At 43.4% G+C, this 23,540-nt stretch overlaps 1 protein-coding gene across 2 annotated transcripts in view; it reads right to left on the reverse strand.

The window, feature by feature from the left end:
* Positions 1-788: 788 nt before the first annotated feature.
* Positions 789-23,540, reverse strand: part of Dnaaf9 (dynein axonemal assembly factor 9) — a 152,795-nt gene continuing 130,043 nt past the window's right edge. For both annotated transcript variants that reach the window (XM_047542050.1, XM_047542048.1), the window contains exons 29-37: positions 21,593-21,630; positions 15,714-15,849; positions 12,580-12,666; positions 9,091-9,197; positions 8,635-8,709; positions 6,755-6,957; positions 5,947-6,012; positions 4,832-4,925; positions 789-4,138 (exon numbers count right to left, since the gene is read on the reverse strand). In XM_047542050.1, the coding sequence (XP_047398006.1) occupies positions 4,026-4,138; positions 4,832-4,925; positions 5,947-6,012; positions 6,755-6,957; positions 8,635-8,709; positions 9,091-9,197; positions 12,580-12,666; positions 15,714-15,849; positions 21,593-21,630 (919 nt within the window). In that variant the 3' untranslated portion in view covers positions 789-4,025. The remainder of the gene's footprint in view (positions 4,139-4,831; positions 4,926-5,946; positions 6,013-6,754; positions 6,958-8,634; positions 8,710-9,090; positions 9,198-12,579; positions 12,667-15,713; positions 15,850-21,592; positions 21,631-23,540) is intronic.

A 23,540-nucleotide genomic window follows, 5' to 3' on the forward strand; every position in this document is an offset into this window, starting at 1 on the left:
CTCCCAGATCAGCCCTTTTCCCCACAGGTACTGGACCGTCAGGGTGGGGGGTAAACAGAGGGAGGTCTGAACCACCTGCAGTGGATGCCTGGTGAGTGGAACCTGGGCTGCCCTCAGACAGTTCCTGCATGTGTGTGTATTCCTTCTGCTAGTGCTGAGGGCTTCAGCCAACCTCTGAGAATTTGAGATTCCAAGGCTCTGCTTCAGATCTAAGCACTGCGAGGGTTCTGCCACCTGTGCTAGTTACTGGACCCATTTGTGCCTCAGCCACCCTATTTTATAAAGTGGGACCAAGGGGCCACCTCACATAGCTTTTACTGGGCAGAAATGAGCCCCACAGATTGCCAAAGACAGGGCAAGAGGCTGCAGGTGCAGCTCAGTGGTACAGCTCTTGCCTAGTACATGTGAGGCCCTGGGTTCCGTCCCCAACACCCCCCAAAAGAAAGGAAAAAAACAAAACAACCACCAAAAAAATGGAGGGTGAGGCATCTGGGAAGTAAAGGTGGGATGGCTCTTCTCTGGGTCAGTGGGCTTTCCTGAGCCCCTATCTAGCTTTTGGGACTCCCCAAGTGCCCACCCTGCAAACCAGGGCAGTTTCTTTGTGTGAATTCTGTCCTCCATGGGTACCTGAGGACTGGGGAGAGAAAAGTAAGCCCCAGCCCCAGCAAAAGGGAGTCTCAGCTAGACTGATGGAAGGTCCTCAGACCCCAGGGGTGTGCTTTCTCAACCTTATCCCAGGGATCCCTTGAGATAGTTTACATGCTAGGCAACAATGGGAAGGCTTGCTTGTTCAGTGATAGTTTATTGGTCTTTTTTAGCATTACATCTTAATTACCAAGGTAAATTCACATACACAACTGCAGGTAAAAACATGTAAAATAATATAAAAATAAATTGAAGACTACTTTTATATATTTACTGAATTAAGTAGTGTAATAAATATTATAATAAGCAAAAAGCTTCAATCACACAATTCAGTTTCACTGAAGTTACAGTAGTGTTTGTAAATATGAGCTTTAAAATTTAAGTTACAAATATTAAAGCACTGAAAAACTAGTATAAAAGTGAATTTTGGCACGTAAGTGAGCTCTTATGTCATTAGTATGTCACCTGGGACAATGAGGAAGCCATTTCTCACCTACTTTTTGAGGTACATCTATCCAACTAGTCAGCAACATGGCTGCAATACTTCATAGTTTACAATCTTTTGAGTTGAACTTTTCCCTTTTGAGAAGCCCAAAGAGCAACCCAGAGCTTATTACTGTGCAAAAATTCTCCAAAATCCTAATAAGAATTTAGGAGAGAACTTTGTATCACACCTGAAGGGCTGTCCAGGCTTCAGGTCAGAGAGCCCCAGGGATCAGCAGGGCCAACTAAACTCTTGCCTGTGGCCCCCTCCTAGGGTGATCCATCTTCTCCAATTTCTACCTCCTCTGTCAATTATAGAGGGGGGGGATTAAAAAAAAAAAAAGGAAAATAAACTATAACTTCAGTGACTTCACCATTTTTCCACTCACTCTGGTGATATAAAAACTGAAGCTGCTAACAGGTAAGTTGACCAAAAGCATGTAAGCCCCTGGAGGACTTCTGCCTGTCCCTGGGAACTGAATCTCCTGTCTTTGCTGGGTCCCTGGTATCCACTTCTAAGATCAAAAGCTAAAACACAGTGTCATGGCCTTTTCTCTGGAGACAGCCTATGACCCTGCTCCCTGACCCACAAGATAAAGTGGATATTAAACTCCACAGTCAGAACAAGAGGCTTACATGCTCCCAGCCCCAGTCCTCAAAGAGCTCACAGTGTGCCACTACTGTGCCCTTCACCAGGGGCACAGCGAGTGTGCCCAGGAATGCCCTTTCACCAGTGTGCCCTTTCACACTCCCAAGCAGGCTTGGGAGTGTCTTTAGAGGCCTCAGTCAGTTTTGCCTTTTTTGGCTTTGATACTTCTTAATGTTTTGCCTTTTTTCAATCACAGTTTCGTATTCATGTTGAGGTAATCACAGTTTTCCCTCTACAAAGAGGGGAACAGGGAGAGTGGGGCAGGTTGGTGAGAGAGCATTTCTATGGACAATGGTCAGAAACCAATATCACCATGTAGTGCAGCCCCACGTGGTGAGAGGCCCACTTTCATGGATGGGCTCCGATCCCCCTTTAAAAACTCTTGTGCAGCAGCCAGACTGCCAGGCCAGGGCAGCCAGGAAATGGCTCACGCTCCTACATCTAGAGCTTCCACTGAAAACTTCACAGCAACCCCCTGGAGGAAATGAAATGGCCTGTGGTTCACCCCAACCCCACCCCCTTCCCTTTTCTAAGGCTGCTCAAGTTTGAGTTTTTAAAAAGAGCTCGGTAGAGCTAAAGGAAGCTACAGTAACTCATTGCTTATTAATCAATTGCACTTAAGATCTATGTTATTGATTCTGAAGCAGAGGCAGGCCCTTTGTGGACCCTGAATTCTGGCCAGCCAGAAGTCAGGGCTCCCAGGCTTGGGCTCCACAAAGGAGCCCTTGTCACCACTGGCTCTTGGAGCTAGGACTGGAGCACATGGGTCTGAATTTCAGGAGCATTTCTTAATGCAAGATTTCTCATTCAGTGGTATTTGTAATTTGTTCATTTGGTTTCAAGTATAAATTGTTTTTCTCTAATACAAGTATATTTTACTGATAAGCCTTTGATAACTGCTTTGCTACTTGCATGCAGGCCACTGTGTGACCACACACACAGACCCATGTGCTCCATCCTGGCTCTCCTCTGCACCAAGGGTCTTTCCCAAAAACCCCTCTACATTACAGGAAACTATGCTGGTTTCACCTATGTGCTTCTTTCTAAGGCATGCAAAAAACCATGAAATTGAGAAAACATTTACAACTCAGGCAGCTGAGGTGCTGAAGTCCTAACAGATATCACCTAAATCAGTGCCTGTGACCTCCTGTCTCCCACACTAATTATTAAGGTCAGACATGGAACACAAATTAATTCTCCTTTGCTTTACAGTTCATCTGAAAACAAAGCCACTGGAAGGAATTTTAACTCTGAGTATTGGAATTCTTTGACATTTCTGATCCTCTGGAGCCAAGCAAACCCAAGGTTAAGAAACAATGCTTGTGGGGCATGAGTTTCCTGAAGTTTGTGGCTGAAAAGCAGACCTTCCCTGGTAAGGCTAGGGGAAGGCTGGGTGCTGGAGACTGAAGCCCCACAAGTGATCAGACCCTGGGCTTAAGTCTAACTACTTGCAGGATGCTCCCCTGGAAAGGAAGCCAGTGTCACCAGGCCTTGGCCACAGGTTTTGTCTTGTTCCTGAATTTGGGACACTAAGTGATACCACAGGAGAGCTCAAAACAAATCACAGGGGGACTGCTGACGTCAACTGAAGAGCCACACGCTTCTGGAAAACATCATGCCTTTCCCTCAATTTAGTCCACAAGGGAAATCCTCTCATTTTAGAAGATGCTGTGGATCTCAGCTGGAGGTGCTGGTTCTATGGGTTGGCCTGGGAGGGTCTTGTGTTGCTCCCCCATAGACCGGGCATAGGGCCAATAGGGCCAGTTCCTTTAATGGAAGGACCAAAGCAGAAGCAGCAGGCCCCACTGGGGATGAGAGTTCTCCTGGGGTAACATCTAAGGCCTGAGGCCTGGAGTGGTCTTGTTCCCCAGGCACTGCCATGATGCAGGCAACCAGCGTTCCTTCTAAGTCCTGGCAGCTCCTCTGTGCAATGCAAATGCTTCTCCCTTCACATGGTATCTCAGCAGCTCAAGAAATCTGTTACCAGAGACCCAGAGGGCCTGAACCAACAGCTGCACACAGTGGGCAGTCCTGTCTGCTCATTCTTGAGGATCCCCACTCCCACCCCCCAATCAGTGGTGCAGGTGATGCCCTTCAGCACTGTAGAGAGAATAATGACAACATGTACTCCAGCAGCAAACAAAAGTCAAGGAGGACAAAGACAGCTCCTCCAGGAAGGTGCCTGGGAGAGCTGGGGTTAAGGCGCCCCATTTGTTCATCTCTGGTGGGTGTGTGGGCCCAGCTTCCTCTAGGACTTCTGCTCAAAAAGGTCATGGTACTCCTGCTGCTCCAGCTCACGGTTGTACCTTTCAATTTCCCGGTTTGCTTCTTCTACATAGTCATTCATGAACTGGTCCATGACTGGTAACTAGTTAAGGAAGAAAGCCCTGTGTCTGGAGGGCATGGAAACCTTCCTGGCCCTGAGGAAGCAGGTGAGGAGGGGGATACTGAGGTCTTTGACAGGTAGCATCACAGCTACAAAGATGACAGGTGTTGGCAAAGGGCCTTTATGAGGTCCCAGAATGGAGTCCTTGGGCTTCATTAGCACACAGTGGATCCCCAGTCTCACAATTTATTTTTGCTCATCTTTCACAGATTAACTGTTATTAGCAGGCTATTTCCAACTTGTAAATCTTGACTGTGATAACTAAAGAACTCAGGGTGTCACCACAGCTCCATTCAAACAGTACCCCACAGCATAACATGAAAAATCACTCAATAAAGGACAAATTCAACTTTTGTTATTGTTCTGAGACAAGGTCTCTATATGCTGTCCAGCCTGGTCTCAAGTGATCCTTCCACCCCTTTGTCTCCCGAGTAGGTGATACTACAGACTCATGCCAGTGCACCCAGCTGACAAATCCAGCTGGGTGAACAACTTTAAAAGGTCAACCCTGTGGTTTGCCCATCTCCCCAGTCCCTCAGACTGCAGAACACTGCCTGCTCCAGTGGCGTGGCTATGCTGGCCCTAGCAGACACCTGCTTTATAGACAGGCTTGCACCTCCCAGACTGCCTCAGTCTGCACTTGGAAACCAAGCTGCTCCTAAGGATACGTGGGTGAAAATCGGTCTTGTCACCAAAGAAGTTAACAAACTGGGTGCCATTGTAAAAATAGCCTGCAGGTAGGGGGTCCAGGTGGCGCTTCACCTGTTGGAAAAAAGAATCCTGTTAGAATTATCTGATCACTTTCTATCATTCATTCATTCACTCATTACAAACAAACAGGCCTATTATCCCAGTAAGATAGTCTATTCTGTCATGTTAAGATGAACAGGAATTAATACCCCCAGCAACCCTCAGGTCAGATAACAGGTCCCCTGAGGAACTTTGGAATTCCCTAAGAGATGAAGCTCTTATGGTACTGACTCTTTGGCTCTACTCCTTACTCTTCCCACTTCCCTATTTAGTGTCTCCTAGAATTACTTCCAAAATTATCTACCTGTATTCCAATCTGTGTTCAAGGTCTGCTTCTGGGGAACACACATTACAAGGCCTGCCTTCCCCAGGAGTGCCTTGCCCTCCCCAGAGCACCCTGGGGAGGTTGTCCAGATCCATAGGAGCTAAGTTATGAAACAGTACAACTAGATTTATGTAACTGGAGTCCTGGAGTCCCAGAATACTCTCCTGACCCACCAGCTCATTACTGGCACTGGTAACACAGCCCATCCTAGGACCTAGACTCTGTCTCTTTTGCTTCCAAATCCCTCAGGAAAAGGCCCCACTAGGCATAGGGCCTGGGGCAGAGGCCAGAGGTCAGCTTGGAGTTTTGCAGGGAAGGGCACATCAAGGGAATCCATAACCTTCCCATGAGAAGCTCTGGATCTGGACCGTTTTTTTCTGGGCCATAGTTAGTTTCTCTGTGGTTTATCTTGAACAGAAGTCTTCTGCAGGTGTTTGAAGAAGGTGACAAGTCCAGGTCTTCTATTACCTGCTCCTCCCACAAGAACTGGCTCTCTTTAATCCTGTGCCCAGGTCACACCAGAGGTTGCCCACCACCCTCTCTAAGGATGCAAGGCTGGATTTTTTTCATTCTGTGGCCTGAGAGAAGCAAGACTTCCAGCATGCCATACAAACAGCCCCTCCCTCAAGGACCCAAAAGACAAAAGCTACTTAAACCCAAGAGGATCACCTTGGGCCACTGAGGGGAGGACTGGGACAGGACACTCACATGGATGTTCCTGATCTCCTGCTGAGTCAGCATTCCCCTGGTCTTCAGAGCTTTTCTCTGAGGCTTCTGTGCAGAGATGCAGGGAGGGGACACACTGTAAACAAGCTGCTGGAGCACATGGGTGGGTCAGGGCTCAGGGCTCTGGGGTTCAATACATGATGAAGTTTCCAGTGGAGGAGAAAGCACATGAGCTGTTCTGGCCTGTGCATGATATCCTGCCTGCCTATCCCTTAAGGAAACCACTTTTCCCACCACAGAGTCCTGCAAGGCAGTGGGGGAGAAACAACAACAACAACAACAACAACAAAAAACGGCAAGCAGTCCAGTACTTTTATAAATGGGCCTGGTCCTGACTCCGCAGATTCTCATCCCTAAACCCCCCAATGACAAAGTGCTGACAAAGGCACAGTTCAAAGTCCCACAGTCAAGCACCACTTAAGAGTTTATCTAGGTGGGTTAAACCTCAATATAAAGACTGGTCCTAACTGAGCATCTACAAAAGACCCAAGCCTCAGCCAACTCTATTCTAAGAGTTCTAGGATAAGTCAAACTTCTGAGGCTGTGCTGAGAGGCTTAGCACACAACGCCTTCAGAGAACCTGGACTCAAAGTAGATGACATACTATGTCTGCCTAAAGTTTGTCCCAAGGGACTTCCTCCCACTCTCAAAGTGTCTCTAAAAGTGCTGGCTGAGCCCATGAAGTTTGGACCAGTGAGGAGGCAGGTGAGGGGCTTCTCAGGGCCAGTAGTAGCCCTGGGGCGTATGCTGGGCACATCTGTAATAGGTCCATCTGGACTTTGGAAGTCACCTGCTTAGCTGACTGCCGTAGCCAGTCCTTGAGATTGTCTTCCTTCAGGGAACAGCCAATGAACACAAGGTAGCACTCCTGTTGCCCACTGTCTTGAGGTGTACTTCTCGAGTCAGGTGGTGGCGTGGGTCCATCCAAAACTGGCATGATGCTCAGAGAGTTGGCCAGAGTGTTGTGGCAGACCTCCATGGTCCTTTCAGAGTCTGCAAGGAGAATATAGTTGTCCCTGAGACCCTGCACTGAAATGAATATACTAAGACTGTAACAGTGCAGATGTTTGGAACAGACTCCTAAGTAAGTATAGGAGGGAGAGCTGACGTGACTGATGTCCAGTTAGAAAAAATGCAGTAAGAGAGGAAAAAGCAAAAGTTCTGGTATGGCTGATTTAGATGATCAGATGGACACTATTCATCAGGAAAGGTAATATAAGAGGGAAAAAGGCTTGTAGGTGAGAAGAGGAGGAGACTGACTCTTCACCTGAGGCCTTTGAAAGACTGTAGGAGGAGAGATGTCTGCACAGACAAAGATACACATAGGAGGTGGGCATGGTGGTGCACACCTATAATCCCAGCTACTCAGGAGGTTGAGGCGGAAGGATCACAAATTCAAGGCCAGTCTCAGCAACTTAATGAGACCCTGTCTCAAAATAAAATTAAAAAATGGCTGGGGGTGTAGCTTAGTAGTAAAATGCTTATCAAGCATATGTGAGACCCTGGGTTTGATCCCCAGTACTGCTGTGGGGGGAGGGGGTTATCCACAGGAAAAGCCAGCCTCTATTTGCTGGATGCAGTGTCTGGCAACCATGAGGGGCAGGAACCTCAGGACAAGTTGACATGTTAACAATGGAAGAAAGAGGAGCTCCCGGGGCACAACTGGGGCCTCAGTGGCTTTACTCTGCTAACCGACCTCTTGACGTCTTGCTAAACAGTTGACACATGCTAAACCACATGACACATGGGGTTTTTCTTTCTTTCTCTCTCTCTCTCTCTTTTTTGTTTTGGTGGTACTGGGGATTGAACTCATGGCTTTGTATATGCTAGGCAAGTGCTACATCCCCAAACCAATTTTATTTTTTGAGACAGCGCTCACCAAGTTGCTAAGGCTGGTGTCAAACTTGGCAATCCTTCCTCCTGCCTCAGCCTCCCAAGTACCTGGGAATGCAGGCATGCATCATCAGGCCTGGCTTGAGTTGGGATCTTCTGTCATAACAGCAGCAGGCACCCTAGCAGAAGCTCTCCCCCACTCCCTTCTCCCAGCTTCCAACCATAGTAAACTCTTTTGGTTTGAAATGTTCCTTTTCTTGCCTCTGGACTACAGCAAATACTGTGCCTTTAACCGGGGATATTCTCCCCCTTCTCAACATTGAGTTGGCAAATTCCTACTATTTTTGAGGCCTTTTCTGCCCCCCAGTCCAGGACAGACTATGAGGTCATAAGGGCAGAGGTCTAAGGCTAAAGAATGGATCTGCCAAACAAAAGGGAGGAGAAGGCAAGTAGAAGGCTCAAAGACTTTGGTCATACACAGATTGGGAGCCAGAGAGATCAGCACTGGGCAGCTCCTGATGACACATCTAGGAGGAGGCCATGGATGGCTCATGAGGGTGGGATGCAAGTCTTCGCAACAGGAAGTCAAAGAGCTGTAAGGAGAGGTGTGAGCAGGTCAACCAGGGGAAGAAGGTGATCCCTGACTGTGGATCAAGAGAATCTGAGGAAAGTGGGTCCTTGGGGCAAAGCACTCTGATGGTAGAAGACCCAGAAGAGGGTGTTAGAGATTCGGAGAGGCATCAGTGGTCTGCAGTGCACTAGCAGAGGCTATGAGCTTATGTTCTGAGCTGCAAGCACTTTATGATGAAGGGCTCCCAAATCCAATCCCCCAGTTACCTGAAAACTTCACTTTGCCCAGGATGTGGTAGATGTTTCCAGAGAAAGGACTTGGCTTGATGGAGGATTGAATTGCTGGTGGAGGAAGAGGACAGAGATGTGACGACCTGGGTGCAGAGGTTACATTAAGGTGGAATATCTGGGATGGTTAGGGATTGTGGAGGGACCCTACTCCAGGTCTAGGGTTCACAGCTTCAATCCCCACCCTCTTCCTCCTCAGGTCTTTGCCACTATTCCCAGGGATGGAAAAACTTTTTCAATGGAGTAGAGGTCAAATTTTATGGCTTCACACCATCAGAAATAGGGGATTCTTGGATCCTCAAATTCCTCTGCCTGCTTTTGGTCACAAATGGTGAGAAGATAGCACATAGGATAATGAAATGGTGCCAGGAAGCAGGGCAACACTTGATGCACTCTTTTCACCAGGGTCTGGGAGATGTCCCAGCCAAGTCTCACCTTTACACTTGGCCACAAAGCGAGTCTTCTCCAAGGGACGGCCAAACCATACGCAGATCTGAACCATCAGTGGAAAGACTGATCCAGAATCAAATTTACCTTCATACCTTAAAATGTTTAAAAAAATTTAAGTACAAGAACTTGGGTCTCTGAGTGTTGTTATATGCTACTTTGGGATAAACTGTATATCATTTATCCTGTAATATTTAATTCCCCTTTACTTGTATGCCATTCTACATACAAAACACTTGTTTAAATGTGTACACATCTGTTTCACTTTGTGATTGGGAAGTGTGTCTGCCCCTACACTTTTTTTTTACTTTTTTTTTTTTTTTCAATACTGTAGAGTGAACGCAGGGCCTCACACATGCTAGAAAAACACTAGGAAAGCATTCTACCACTGAGCCACACTTTTATTTTATTTTGAGACAAGGTTTGGCTAAGTTGCTGAGGTTGGCCTCTGCTTCCCAAGTGACTGAGATTATAGGCATGTGCACCTGGCTATGTCTGACCTTTAGAATAGGGGCTTCCTAAGGATAAGAGGTGTTACCCTCCCTAGACTAGCAGTTCCTTGGAAGTAAAAAAATATGTGTACCTCTCAAATCCACCTGAGGCTCAGAGACCTTCCAGTACAATAGGGCTCTTGCTCAGGATCCTCTCCCACCCCCTGCAGAGCTCTAACCATGCCCTACCATCTCATTATGGACAGCTTAACAAACTCTACATGTAGATTAATATTTTCTCCAAAAGGAACTGATAGGCTGCTCTGTTTTCTCAGTTCAGCAGACACAGTACCTGTCTCAGACTCATTAAGAGCATGGTCAGCTGGATATGGTGTCCCATACCTATAATCCTAGCTACTAGGGAGGCTAAAGCAAGAGGATTACAAATTTGAGGCCAGTCTGGGTAATTTAGAGAGATATGATCTCAAAATAAAAAATAAAAAGGGCTGGAGATGTAGCTCTTTTATGAATATGTGGACATATTCACAGCATTAAAAAGCTTTAACTAATATGGAAAATATCAAACATACACAAAGGCAGAAGTATGGTAGTATAACGAGGCCCTGTGTACCCATCACTCTTTCCACAGTTAAGGAATTGTCAGTCCTTTTGAATTATTTCCTTGAAATGAATCCCCACAACTGGAATCACTCCAGCAGAGGATGTAACCATCGCATGAGTAAAAATTTATACCACCCCTCGCAGCAGGCTATATACCAGTTTCACAACAATTTCTCAGGAGATGAATATTATAAGTATTTTTGGTTGAATACAGTGTCAATCAAAATAATGAGGCACCATTTTACATTTCTGAATATTATTGACATTGAATTCTGTTTCCATGACTGCTATTCATACTGCTCTTAAGTGAACTGTACATCTATACGGCCTGAGTTCTTTTTCTTTTCTTTTTCTTTTTTTTTTTTTTTTTTTTTGTTTTTTTAGGATTGGATTCAACTGAGGGGCACCTACCACTGAGTATATCCAGTCCTTCTTATTTTTTATTTTAAGACAAGGTCTCACTAAGTTGCCTGTGGCCTTACTAAGGACTCACTTGAACTTGCAATCATCCTTCCTCAGTCTCTGGAGTTGCTGGGATTACAGGTACCCAGCCTGGTCCTTTTCTTAAATATCTAAATAACTAAGTTTCCCAAATATTGAATTAACCCTCTGCTACATGCAATGCAAATGCTTTCTCTTAGTCTAAATAAGGTATAGTTACTTTATTTAGGTAATTATATTACCTTTGCTTGTAAAGTTACCATATTAGTTACCTTATTTTTAAAAATTATTATTATTTTGGTACCAAGAATTGAACCAAAGGGCCCTTAACCACTAAGCCACATCCCCAGCCCTTTTAACTATTTTATTTAGAGACAGGGTCTCACAGAATTGTTCAGGACCTCACTAAGTTGCTGAGGCTGCCTTGGAACTCATGATCCTCCTGCCTCAACCTCCTGCACCACTAGGATTACAGTCCACTAGGATTACAGATGTGCACCACCATGCCCCTGCTCTTTTTTTTTTTTTTTTTTTTTATTAGTACTAAGGATTGAACTGAGGGGTATTCTACCACTGAGCTGCATTCTCAGCCCATTTTAATTTTTATTTTTAGACAGTCTCTTAAATTGTTAGGGTTTGCTAAATTGCTGAGGCTGGCCTCAAACTTGCGATCCTCTTACCTCAGCCTCCTGAGTCACTGGGATGTGACACCATGCCCAGCTTCCCCCACCCCACACACTTTTTCTTTATAGCACAGTACATCAGTTTTTAAAAATATATTTTAAAAATATATAGGTGAGCATGCTACCACTAAGCCAGAACCCCAGCACTACAACCAGTTTTAGTACAAACAATTGGTGATGTTAAGGGATACGGAAGATAAAGGGGCATGGATGTGGCCTGGGAGAAGTAAGCAAAGATAACAAAGATAATCTAGACAAATATGAGAGATTAATTCTGGTAAAGTCTAACATGTCTTCCCCGTACTTTCAACAGAGCATAAATGAGCCACCCATTCTGTATAGGAACAAGTGCAGCATAGGGGTTTAGAGAACAGGCTTTGAGGTCAGACCACCTGGGCTTGCAATCCAGCTCCTTCATTTACTAACTACAACTTTTAGGCAAGTCATTCATTCCTTGTTGCCTCTGCCTATAAAATGTGGGAAATAATGGAATCCACTTTGTGAGTCTGGTGTAAAGGTTAAGTGACACAATGCAGACAAAGCTCTTAGAGCATCACTGCCCAACAAAACTTTCTGGAATGATGGAAATGTTGTGGATCCACAATGTCCGATACGGTAGCTGCTAACCACAGGCAGTTATGGCACACTTGAAATGTGGCTGTGTGACTAAGAGACTGAATTATAAATTTCAGTTTTTATTCATTTATATTTGTATTATATGAAATAGCCACATGGCTAGTGGTAGCCACATTGGAGAGTGCAGTCTTAGAACAAGGCCTAGCACACAGTGAGTTCTCAAGTCATGTTGGCATTACTATGATCAGTGGACTTTGTACACTCTCTCTTCCCTCCTTTCCCCTCTGCAGAGGTTCTCAGGCTGTGAGGCAGCTTGCAGAAAACATGCCCTGGGCCTCAATAGCAGGAAACCTACCTGTCAGATGGGGACTAGAGAATTGACTGGCTGTACTCTCAGGAGGGACTCTCTCACCTGGGAGGTTGTTAATGTTCCATGCCAGTCACCTCACACTTACTAATGGTCAGAGGAAACAGGATCCTGTTGTGCTTGGTGCCTAAAGGACAGGTGCCTGAAATCTAACATCCAGGAAGGCTCCCAGTTTAGAGCTCAAGACATGGAACACTGGGCTCTCAGCAAGAGCAGCAGCTGTTGGGATATGGCAGACCACTCCAGCAAATAGGTACAGCACATCTGATATTTTCATTCTCTCTTTCTTTTTTCCCCTGTAAATAAACAGATTGCTGGGCTTACAAAGAAATTTTAGCTACTTTGTAATGATACTTGCCAGCCAGGGTACATTAAATATCGGGATCGCAGCATCTGAGGACTTGAAAAACTATTTTCTGAGAGAATCAGCTCAATGTCTTCATTCCTTTGAAAACATACAGAAAAGACCCAGGTTAATTAGGGTTGTCAATCTTAACCTGCACAGTTTGCCTCCTCCCCACACCCCCATATACACATACAAGCACACATGCATGTAATTTTTTCTATCAAACCATATGAAAATCTCTTGTATGCATCATGACATTAGCGTGCATTTCCTAAGAACAAGGGTATTCTCTTATAGAACCACAATGCTTTTATCACACCCAAGGAATGTAGTTCTATGTATGGCCAGCAGCAATATCACAGGAGAGCTTGTTAGAAATGCAAAACCTCAGGTCCCAACCCAGACCTACTGAATCAGAAATTAATTTTAACAAGTTTTTCCAAGAGATTAATATATACAATAAAATTGAAGAGGTGCTGATCCAATAATCATCTGTTTTCCAGTGTTTCTTTTTTTGTGAGAAAGTGGGTTCAAGATTCAATCAAGGATCACTCATTACATTTATAATCTTTACTCTCCTTCAATCTGGGACAGTTCTTTTCCAGTCCTTTATTGTTCAAAGTGTTAACTTTTTTTTTTTTTTGGTACTGGGGATTGAACCCAGAGATGTTTTACCACTGAGTCATATCCCCAGCCCTTTTTATTTGTTCATTTTAAGACAGGGTCTCACTAAGTTGCCTAGGGCCTCACTAAATTGCTGAGGCTGGCCTCAAATTTGCAATCCTCCTGCTTGAGCCTCCTAAGCCACTGGGATTACAGGCATGCACCACTCTGCCTGGTTGGCCAGTTATCTTGTGTCCCACAACATGTTCTTTTTTGTTCCCCTCACATTTTTTAATTGGAGCATTATAATTGTACTAATGATGAAATCTGTTGCTACATATTTGTACATGAACACAATGGAACAATATAATTTGGCCAATATCTACAACTTGGATTTATCTGATTGTTTCCTCATGGTTAGTTTCAGGTTAAACGTTTTGGGGGAAGACTAATTCTGAAGTTATGATGTTCTTACTAACTCAAGTCCAGGAGGCACATTTTATCAATTTGTCCTACTATAGGTTTTGTTAAGTTTGATCATTTGGTTAACACAGTGTCTGCAAGACCTTGCCAATGTAAAGGTACTAGCCCATTTTTCTAAGTAGTCTGTGGAGTGACTTTAGACAGTAAGGACTAGTGAATTTTGTTTTCCTCCATGATCTTTCACTACTGCTGTTAGCACCCACTGATGATCCTTCCCTAAGTCAAGTATTAGGTGGAGATTTTAAATTTTTCTTCTTCTATTTATTTATTCTGGGATTAGGGATTGAACTCAGGGTCTTACATATGCTAGGCAATTACTGTTATTACTCAGCTACATCTCCAACCCCAACTGCTGATTTTCTGTCAAACCTTATTTATTTGACTCTTAGTTGACTGTACCTCCCTCTATTTAGTATCACTGTATTATAATCCATTATTATCATTGTCATTTATTATCCTCAGTTTGTCCCAAATTTGACTTGCAGGAACTTCTTAACCCAGTTCCCATATCCTTTTAACACACATTCACTGATCTTCGAGTGCTTCCAAGCTTTATTGGCATAAAATGGACAGACTAGGCTTGTGCTTTCCCTCCTCTAGACATGCAATCAGTCAATTTTCCAAGGAGTCTTGCCTGACAACTTGTAGTGGGCAATGGTACTTAGAAACCAAGATCCAGAGGTAGGGCTGTTTATCACTATGATAGTATTACTAGTCTGGTCTTATTCAATGGAAAGAACTAGGAAATACACATCTTAAAAAAATAATGAAAAAAATGTTTTTAAATGAACTTATATTGAGTACCCAACTCGAATCCAACACTTGAAGGGTTTTCCTCATCTTCCCCCATTTCATATTTATAATCTCCCTTCTTGGATCAGTGAATGTTATCTGCAATGAGGGTTTCAACAGAGGATGATGTTCAAAAACTACCTGAGTTAATTATTCCTTTCTCATAGTTGTTGTTACTTTGATATACTCATAGATTCATGTTTTTGGTTTATATTTAATTCTCCCCATATTGATTTTTTTTAATGTATTTTTTTTTTGGTGGTGCTAGGGATTGGAACCCAGTGCTTCACACACACAAGGTAAGTGCTCTAATACTATACTATACTCCCAGTCATTTAATTTTTCTTTTTTTTTTCTTTCTTTTGGTAATGGATCAAACCCAGGATCTCACAAGCTGTGATACATCCCTGGCTCTTTTTATTTTATTTTGAGATAGATCTTGCTAAGTTGCCAAGGTTGATCTCGAACTTGTGATCCTCCAGCCTCAGCCTCCAGTCTCTAGGATTACGGGTATATGCCTTGGTGCCAGGCTTTATTTTTGAGTACATGAAATACTTACATGTTTTTGAAAGTCCAAACTATAAACTGCCATACACCTTTTAGTATCTTAATTGAGGAAACCAAATTGCTACATCACTGAAGTTTTCTCTTTATATGTTCATATATACAAAGTCACTAATTCTCTATTTTTAGTTTATAATTTGGACTCAAAGCTAAAGTAAAGAGATATTTTCTCAATGTTTTCTATGCCATTTCTCTTGTATCTTTTTTCTTTTTCCTGGTATGGGTGATTGAACCCAGTGCATTGTGCATGCTAAGCAAGTGCTTTACCTCTAAGTTACATCTCCAGCTTCACTCACATCTTAACACAAGTAACACCAAGTCAGTCTTGACTTCCATTTTTCCATGTATGAGAGTACGAATGCATTAAAACAAAATGCTGCAACTTGGTGGGACCCTCCGTAACTTGCAAGACCTTGTCCCAAAATAAAATATAAAAAAGGGTTGAGGATGTGGCTTAGTGGTTAAATGTCTCTATGTTCAATTTCTTGTACCAAAACAAAATGAAATAAAACAAAATGCCTCAAAATAGTGTAGGATTACTGACACATGAGGTCTTCTTGGTGACTTATGGAATGTCAAAAACTGGCTTCTACAAATGCTCAGGTCTTAGATACAATGGAACGGCCTTGTGGGATCAGGACTCTAATAAAGCAGAAATCTGAGAAAGGGGCTGGTCCTGCAGAGTGGAGTCTATGGAAGTTTACCTGGTGACAATGCCATTTTCTGCAAGAATGAAGGCTGTGGTAGGATTGGCAGCCCTGATGAGACTCTGCAATTGAACAAGAAGGGGGTGCCTCTGCTCCGTGGTGTGACTGGTGAACACCACATTATTCACCAGGCCTGGGGAACAAAACCAAGAAGAGTTCATCTTTCAGAGCTCACACAAATGTTGGGCTTCTTCCCCTGATCATCCCTTCCAGTAGCTTCCTGGTACAAACACACACTGACCTACCTACAACACTGCTTCCCCTTCTAGAAACTGCCACTCCTGAGAGAGAAAGGACTCCAACCCTATAGCTGCTTTACTTCCTAACATTTTAATCTTCTTAATTTAGCTTTCTGGCTGTTACCTGGAGTTTTTGATCAAGGAACCTTTCTATATTCCCTGCAGTTAATCTGATCAGAAATTGGTACCATTTACATTCACCAGTTTAGACTACACACATTTACTTACAAGCCACTAACTATATGTCATGTACTGACCAAAATATTCTAAAAAAATTATACAGTCGAGGAGTCATACAATTTCAAGACAGTGCTAACACATGTTCATAGAGACACGGTAAGAAAGGGGAGTCCATGGTTAAAAAATAAATAAATAAAATAAAGTGGTGGAGTGGGCCCAATCACATAGCTCCCAACCTTTTTGTACAAATACAGACATAAAATTCCCAAGATTATGGAGAATTTGTAAGTCAGAAAAGTACCATATCCCACCAACCTAAAATAATTATAATACCTCTTCCAAATCCATTCCTACTTTTACATAGTTATAATCATAGTATATATACCATTTCTGCAACAAGATCATTTGCATTTTTATTATTCGGTAATTCTGATTTACTTCTTACTATAAAAATTTCAAAGATATACAAAAATAGCAGAATCAACATGTATAGTCTGACTTCAAGAATTAGCAAGACTGGGGCTGAAGTTGTGGCTCAGTGTAGAGTGCTAGCACATATGAAGCACTGGGTTCAATCCTCAGCACCACATTTAATTAATTAATTAATAATAAAGCTTTAAAAAAAAGAATTAGCAAGACTTGGCTAATCATATTTCATCCATTCAATATCCCAGTTCTTTTCCCATCTCCCTCACTAGATGATTTTGAAGCCAACTGCAAATATTCAAATATTTCATCCCAAAATGTTTCAGCATATATCTCCATAATATAAAGACTTCATGTGTGTGTGTGTGTATGTGACATGTATGTGTTACCAGAAGTTGAACTGAGGGCCTCATACATGCTAGACAAGTGATCTAAGCTATATCCCAAGTCCAATATTAGGACTCTTTAAAAAAATTAATGCTTAAAAATAAATTCCTTAATATAAAAACATTTAGTTCATGTTCAAATTTATATCTCATGAATATTTTCTTTTTTTCTTTTTGTGGTAAGGGAATTGAACCCAGCAGTGCTCTACTGAGTCACATCCAGTCATTTTTTTTTAATTTTAAGGTTTAAAGATTTTTTTTGTGTGTGGTGCTGGGGATTGAACCCAGGGCCTTGTGCATAAGAGGCAAGCACTCTACCAACTGAGCCATAGCCCCAGTCCTTACTTTATTTTAATTAATTAATTTAGTGTGTGTGTGTGTGTGTGTGTGTGTGTGTGCGCGTGTGTGCATGTGTGTGTGGGTATGTGTACTGGGGATTGAACCCAGGGGCACTTAATCACTGAGCCACATTCCTAGCACTTCTAATATTTTATTCTGAGACAGACTCTTGCTAAAAGGCTGGTCTCAAACTCGTGATTCTCCTGCCTCAGCCCCCTTGGTGACTGGGATTATGGTATGTATCACTATGCCCAGCTCAGGATCACTGTTTTCTCAAGAGTTCATCTAACACTAAAAACCTCTATCCTCCAGGGCTTTGTGTATAACCTAGTTGTGGTAACAGAACATGACTAGGGAATTCAAATGGAGATACCTCAGCATCTAGTTTTTTGTTTTTGTTTTTTTATTTCCCATTTTATAAAGGTTCCTCATGTGTCCTTTCTGTTCAGGAATTTTCACAATAAGAGGGACCTTACTTGCTGTGTGCAGTGGTGCATGCCTGTAATACCAGCGGCTTAGGAGGTTGAGGCAGGATGATCACAGGTTCAAAGACAGCCTCAGCAACCTAGCAAGGCCCTAAGCAACTTAGCAAAACCCTGTCTCAGAATAAAAAAAAATTTTAAAAAGGGCTGGGGATGTGGTTTAGTGACTAAGCACCCCTGGGTTCAATCCCTGGTACCAAAAAGAACAAAGATGGAAAAAAAAAGAAAGAAAGAAAGAAAAGAAAAAGATGGACCTTCCTTGGCTAGCAGCAGGGAAGCCTCCTAATGGTGATACTGGTGGTGCCTGCGCTCGCATTCCCATTTTGGAAGGTCACTCTAGAGACTGTAGGGGAGCAGCAAGGCCAGCCTGGAAAATATGTCACTCTGGAGACTGTAGGGGAGCAGCAAGACCAGCCTGGGAAGCCTGGTGCTAGAACCCCATGCCCTACTGTAGTCACAGAAAATCACTGGAGCCTCTGGAAAGTGAATAAAGCAAAGGTGGGGAGGCCATGCCCAAAATATGGCACATGGGCAAGCAGGCAGTAGTCTGTACTTTCTGGGGATGGTGGCCATGGGAGTTGGATCCTGCAAGTGACCTGCAAGATTCCCAGAGATCAAAGACAAGAAGAGTATGGTGGGTCTCAGAGTGAGGATCCAGAAAAGGTTGAGTAAAGATCTATAAAGGCCTGAGGACTCTGATATCACCTTGGGCAAAAGAAATAGGAGAGTAAAACTAGTGCAAATTTTCCACCTGAGCAATATACATGAGGATCACAAGCCCACTCTGGCCCGCCCAAAAAAGATTGGGATCTGTTTCTCTGATAGACATATACTGTCCATATTCCTATCTGCTGCACATGTACCACATGGACAAATCTTGTAGGACTGGGATTCTAGGTCAGGAACTGGGCACATAAAAAGGACTTTGCTTTACAGGGAAACAAGCTAGAGGATTATCCTCAGCATTCCTTAGGCCAGCTATGTAAACTGCCACCTGCCAAGAGGAAATGCCATCTGTAAGGCAGGTACAGCAGTTATCTGGAGCATAAACAGGCCATAGTGAGTTTTCACCTTGTTTGGGCCAGGAGCTTCCTTCTGTTCTGTATCAAGGAGTGGACACCCAGATTATGCCAGGGTTTCACCAATCTGTGCTGTGAGTGAACAGGGAGTCTGGGCTGGTCTGTTCCAAAGAGCAGAAAAACACTCTCACAACCTTTCTGACCATCTAGTCTGGGTTAAAGGCTTCTAACAGCCCAGGAGAAAATGAAGTTCATTTCTTTTATCTACAGATACTTCTAAAAGCAGTAAAATATCTCTACTTTGCTTGCAAGTCAGCATTATAATGAGTCTTGTTTGCTGTTTTAAGCATCGAGATTATTTCCTAGTCCTTGGATTTGTGTAAGAAAAGTCATCCTGGGGCTACAACATAGGCTTTTTTCTCATTGTAAAATAATCCTTTGTTGTTAAAAGCAATGAATCAGCAAGCCTGACTCATGAACAGGAGCAAGAGGAGGCAATATGCTCCCTCAGGACATGAAGCAATTGTCCACTGATGGTGGATCCTCCCTTCAAGCAAGCCATCAAATCGCCAAGGAGAAAAGAAACATTTGTCTTTTACTCCTCCCTCCCCAGAATGTCCCTGCCAATGGCAAGACAGTCAAGCCACACCAAGGTCCTGTGGGCTCAGATGCTAAAGGAAGGTATTACCAAGGCACTGCCGCTCAGTGAGCCCCTTGTTCAGAAAACAGTATGTATGGTCTCAAGGTCATCTGTCCACATCTCTCTAGCTTTAAACCAGCACAGCATTTGACATATATTGCCCTTTTTTTTTTTTCAGACAGAGTCTCACTGAGTTGCTTCGGGCTTCACTGAATTGCTGACACTGACCTTAAACTTGTGATCCTCCTGCCTCGGCCTCCTGACTCACTGGGATTCTAGGCATGCACCAACAAGCCTGGCTCACATATTGTCTCTGAACAATGAGTTGGAAGGCAGCATTAAGGAAACATACCTACAAGTGCCACAGAGAACTCAGCTTCACTCAGCCTTGACAGATTCAGACTAAAGGGGCTTTCCTTTTGGTTTCAGACCCAGGGCTACCCAAGGTTCAAGGACAATGAAGACAGAACACTTCTTTAAGGCTCTCTGCCAAGGAAGCATAACCATCTCTTCTTATCCTTCATGTAAAAAAGTAGAGGCGCCCTGGGAGAGAAAGCACCAAGGAGAAGGTGGAACTAACACTTCAAAGAATAAGATAGGGCCTTGGAAGTCTTGGCATAACTACTGGTCAGCACCATTAATCAGGCAAACACTTCCTCAACTGTCCTGGAAGATACTATTTTCTGAGTCAACCTTTACTCCCAGTCTAAACTTTAGACCCCCAAGGACTTCCTCTATCAAGTTATCTCCCCCAGGTCTTGGACCTTCTTCTCTTCAGCAAACAGGAAGGAGAAAGTAATTCAGAAATAACAATTTCTTCTTCTTTGTGTGTATTGGGGATTGAACACAGGGATTCATGCATGATAGAAAAGTACTCTACCACTGAGCTGCATCCCCAGCCCTTTTAAAATATTTTATTTTGAGATGGAGTCTCACTAAATTGACCAGGTTACCCTCAAATTTACCATCCTTCTGCCTTAGCCTCCTGAGTAGCTGGGACAACAGGCTACCATATCACCATGCCCAGTCAGAAATAACAATTCTTGAGAGCACTGCTCTCTAGCTACCATCCCCTTCTTTTTACAGCCCTCTTAGGTTATCTCCTCTCTTGTTTTCTTTATTTCAAGAACAGGTATAGCCAACCTTCCCAGTATCCTAAACTGGAAACCCAGGGGTCATCCTAGACACCTCTTTTTCCAACTTATGCCCCACATCTCGTCTGCCCCACATCCTAAGGACCTGAACTCCACACAATCTCCTTAATCTGCCTGACACAGATACTACAGATGGACCCAGTCAACCTCCATTTCTATCCTGCTTCTGGGGCACAGTGCCTAGAAAGTAAAAAGGGCCTCTAAAGGCTACTATCTGGTTAAGCAGTCTAACATGCACATTCCTCCCCCCAGGGACCAGTCTCCTGCCCTGGGCAGCACCCAACTTAGCTGTTTCCCAAGACAACAGCTCTGGTATGCTGTTGTCTCTGCTTCCTGTGGACTGGCAATGGGAACAGCAGGGCACAACTGTGCTGGGGACTCTGAGTTGTTTTCTTCCATCAGATTTCTGCTTGCTGGGCTGGCTCAGGGAGCCTAGCCTCAGGGCATATCTCCTAACAACAATGAGCATTTCATCACCACTGCAGGGAATTTACAATTTATTCTGCATCTCCAGGCAATCACAGATAATATGACTAGAAAGTGCAGCTTCCAGGGTTGCTAGGTAGAAGGACAATGACACATGGAATAAAACCTGCAGGATGGGTGGATTTTTCAAAATGTTTTCAAGGAGGTGTGGAAAATTCCAATATATGTAGGAGGACATTAAGGAAGACAGTTTCTGCTGGGTCAAACTGCATTCTTGGGACAGGACAAGTGCATCAAGATCTCATTGATCCAGAGGCTAGGAATACCTATTCAGTCCACAGATATTAGCTGAAAGGCAAGGGCAGACCTGAGTTCAGGAGTGGTGCTGCTTTGGCAGTTTACTGCCATTAAGACAAACTTTTGGAAGAAATCTGTCTTCCAAATATGATAAAAGAAATGTCAAAGTTTTCTCTGGGCTGATTTGGTTTGCTTTAGATTTCAGAACTGCAGCAGCATGTAGACAAGTCTGCTGCGATGAGCAGAATGTAAAAGGCATGCAAACAGGAAATAAAGTGTTTTGCTCACCTTGTGAACACTGGTCAAGACACTTGGGGAAGAGAAACCTGAGGAGAAAAAAGATGGGAGATTTTAAAACCATGTATCTCAAAGATGTCTGATTATTTCCCACAAAAATGTGAATATCACTAACATACAAGTCCCTGGCGTCCCATACTGGGAATTGATCTCAGGGGTGCTCTGCCACTGAGCTATATCCCCAATTCTTTTTTGGGGGGGCAGTTACCAGAGGTGCTTAACAACTGAGCCACATCCCCAACCCTTTTTATATTTTTTATTTTGAGACAGGGTCTCACTAAATTGCTTAGGGCCTCTCTAAATTGCTGAGGCTGGCCTTGCACTTGAAATCCTCCTGCCTCAGCCTCCTGAGCCTTGGATTATAGGCATGTGCCACCATGCCCAGGGTCTCACTAAATTGCCCAGGCTTGACCTTGAATTTGAGATCCTCCTGTCACAGCTTCCTTAGTAGCTGGGATTATAGGTGTACACCACCAGCCCCAAGTAATGATATGCAAGTTAACTTACCTGATGAGGCAAGCAGCAGTACTGAACATTAAGGACAGTAAGGGTTATTCAAAACATTTAAAATTCTGCATGAAACTTCCCACCTCATGGAAATTCCCATTTGGTTAACTGGTGGTGGAATGTGGCAGAGGAGATATTGAGTGGATCACCAGCTCTTTAGTCTATAGGAGATGGAGAATGAGAGAGCTGGCTTTATTTTTTTCATGTGGTGCTAGGAATGCAACTGAAGGTTTCAGGCATGCTAGGTAAGTGCTATACCACTGATCTACATTCCCAGTCCAATCTTATTCATAGATCCAAAGGTGAATGAAAACAGGAAATGGACTGATGGGTCACAGGTGAAGTAGGAGTTGGGGGTGACTGATCCCAAGCACAAATTAGCTAACAACTATAGTACTACAAGGAGCTCCAGGGAAAAACTCATGTTATCATGGTCTTTAAAATTTCCAAAACATCACAAAGCTCTTAGAGCAGAAAGCTAATACTAATGAGAGTAGCTATCTTTTATGGAGTTCCTACTATAGTCTGACTGCTATGCAAGCAGTTTAAATATTCTCATATTCTTTCTCTATCCTCCTGTACACCCTGTGCACTTTAGGTTATTATTATTATTATTTCTTTTTTTTTTTTTTTTTTTTTTTTTTTGCGGTGCTGGGGATTGAACCTAGGGCCTTGTGCTTGTGAGGCAAGCACTCTACAACTGAGCTATATCCCCAACCCATACTTTAGGTTGTTTAACAGATGAGAAGAGTGAGTTTAGGCTGGTGAAGTACCTTGCCTAAGGGCTCATATGCAGGTGGGAAGGGGCAGACATCCAGGTCTATCTGACTCCACAGAGTTCCTGTGTTTTCTTCCCAAAAAAAGTAGGATGCTTAGGAGGCACTATTCTGAACTGTTGTTGGACTAGTTAGAAGGTACTAATGCTGTTCAAAACTCCTGAGCTCACGTGATCTTCCTGCCTCAACCTCTTGAGTAGCTGGGACTACAGGCACACACCATGGTACCTGGTAAAAGTAGCTATGATTATAATATACTCCTAAGCCTTTAATCAGTATTCCATAGTATCATACATTTAGTAGGGTACTAACAAAGAACTTAATTTATACAAAATTCTCATCAATCAACAAATGATGATACTGATTTAACCTATCCCTAAACATGGGACAATCCATTTACATATTCATAAATATAAAGACACCCCAAGAGCAGACACCTGGGCTGACTTATTTCTTGCTACACTCTTAATGATTAGAATAGTTCCGGCACAGAGTAGCCATTTTTAAAATATTCACTGAACAAAATACCTTACAATAAAGACAGTTGGCAAATAGCACATGGACCTATCCTGAATTCAATCTGAGACCACCTCCTAGATTAAAGAAGCTGCACTAACTCTCACCTACTAGAAAGGAAATACAAGCACTACTATGTT

Source organism: Sciurus carolinensis, chromosome 2 (genome assembly GCF_902686445.1).
Source record: "Sciurus carolinensis chromosome 2, mSciCar1.2, whole genome shotgun sequence".
Taxonomy (NCBI): Eukaryota; Metazoa; Chordata; class Mammalia; order Rodentia; family Sciuridae; genus Sciurus; species Sciurus carolinensis.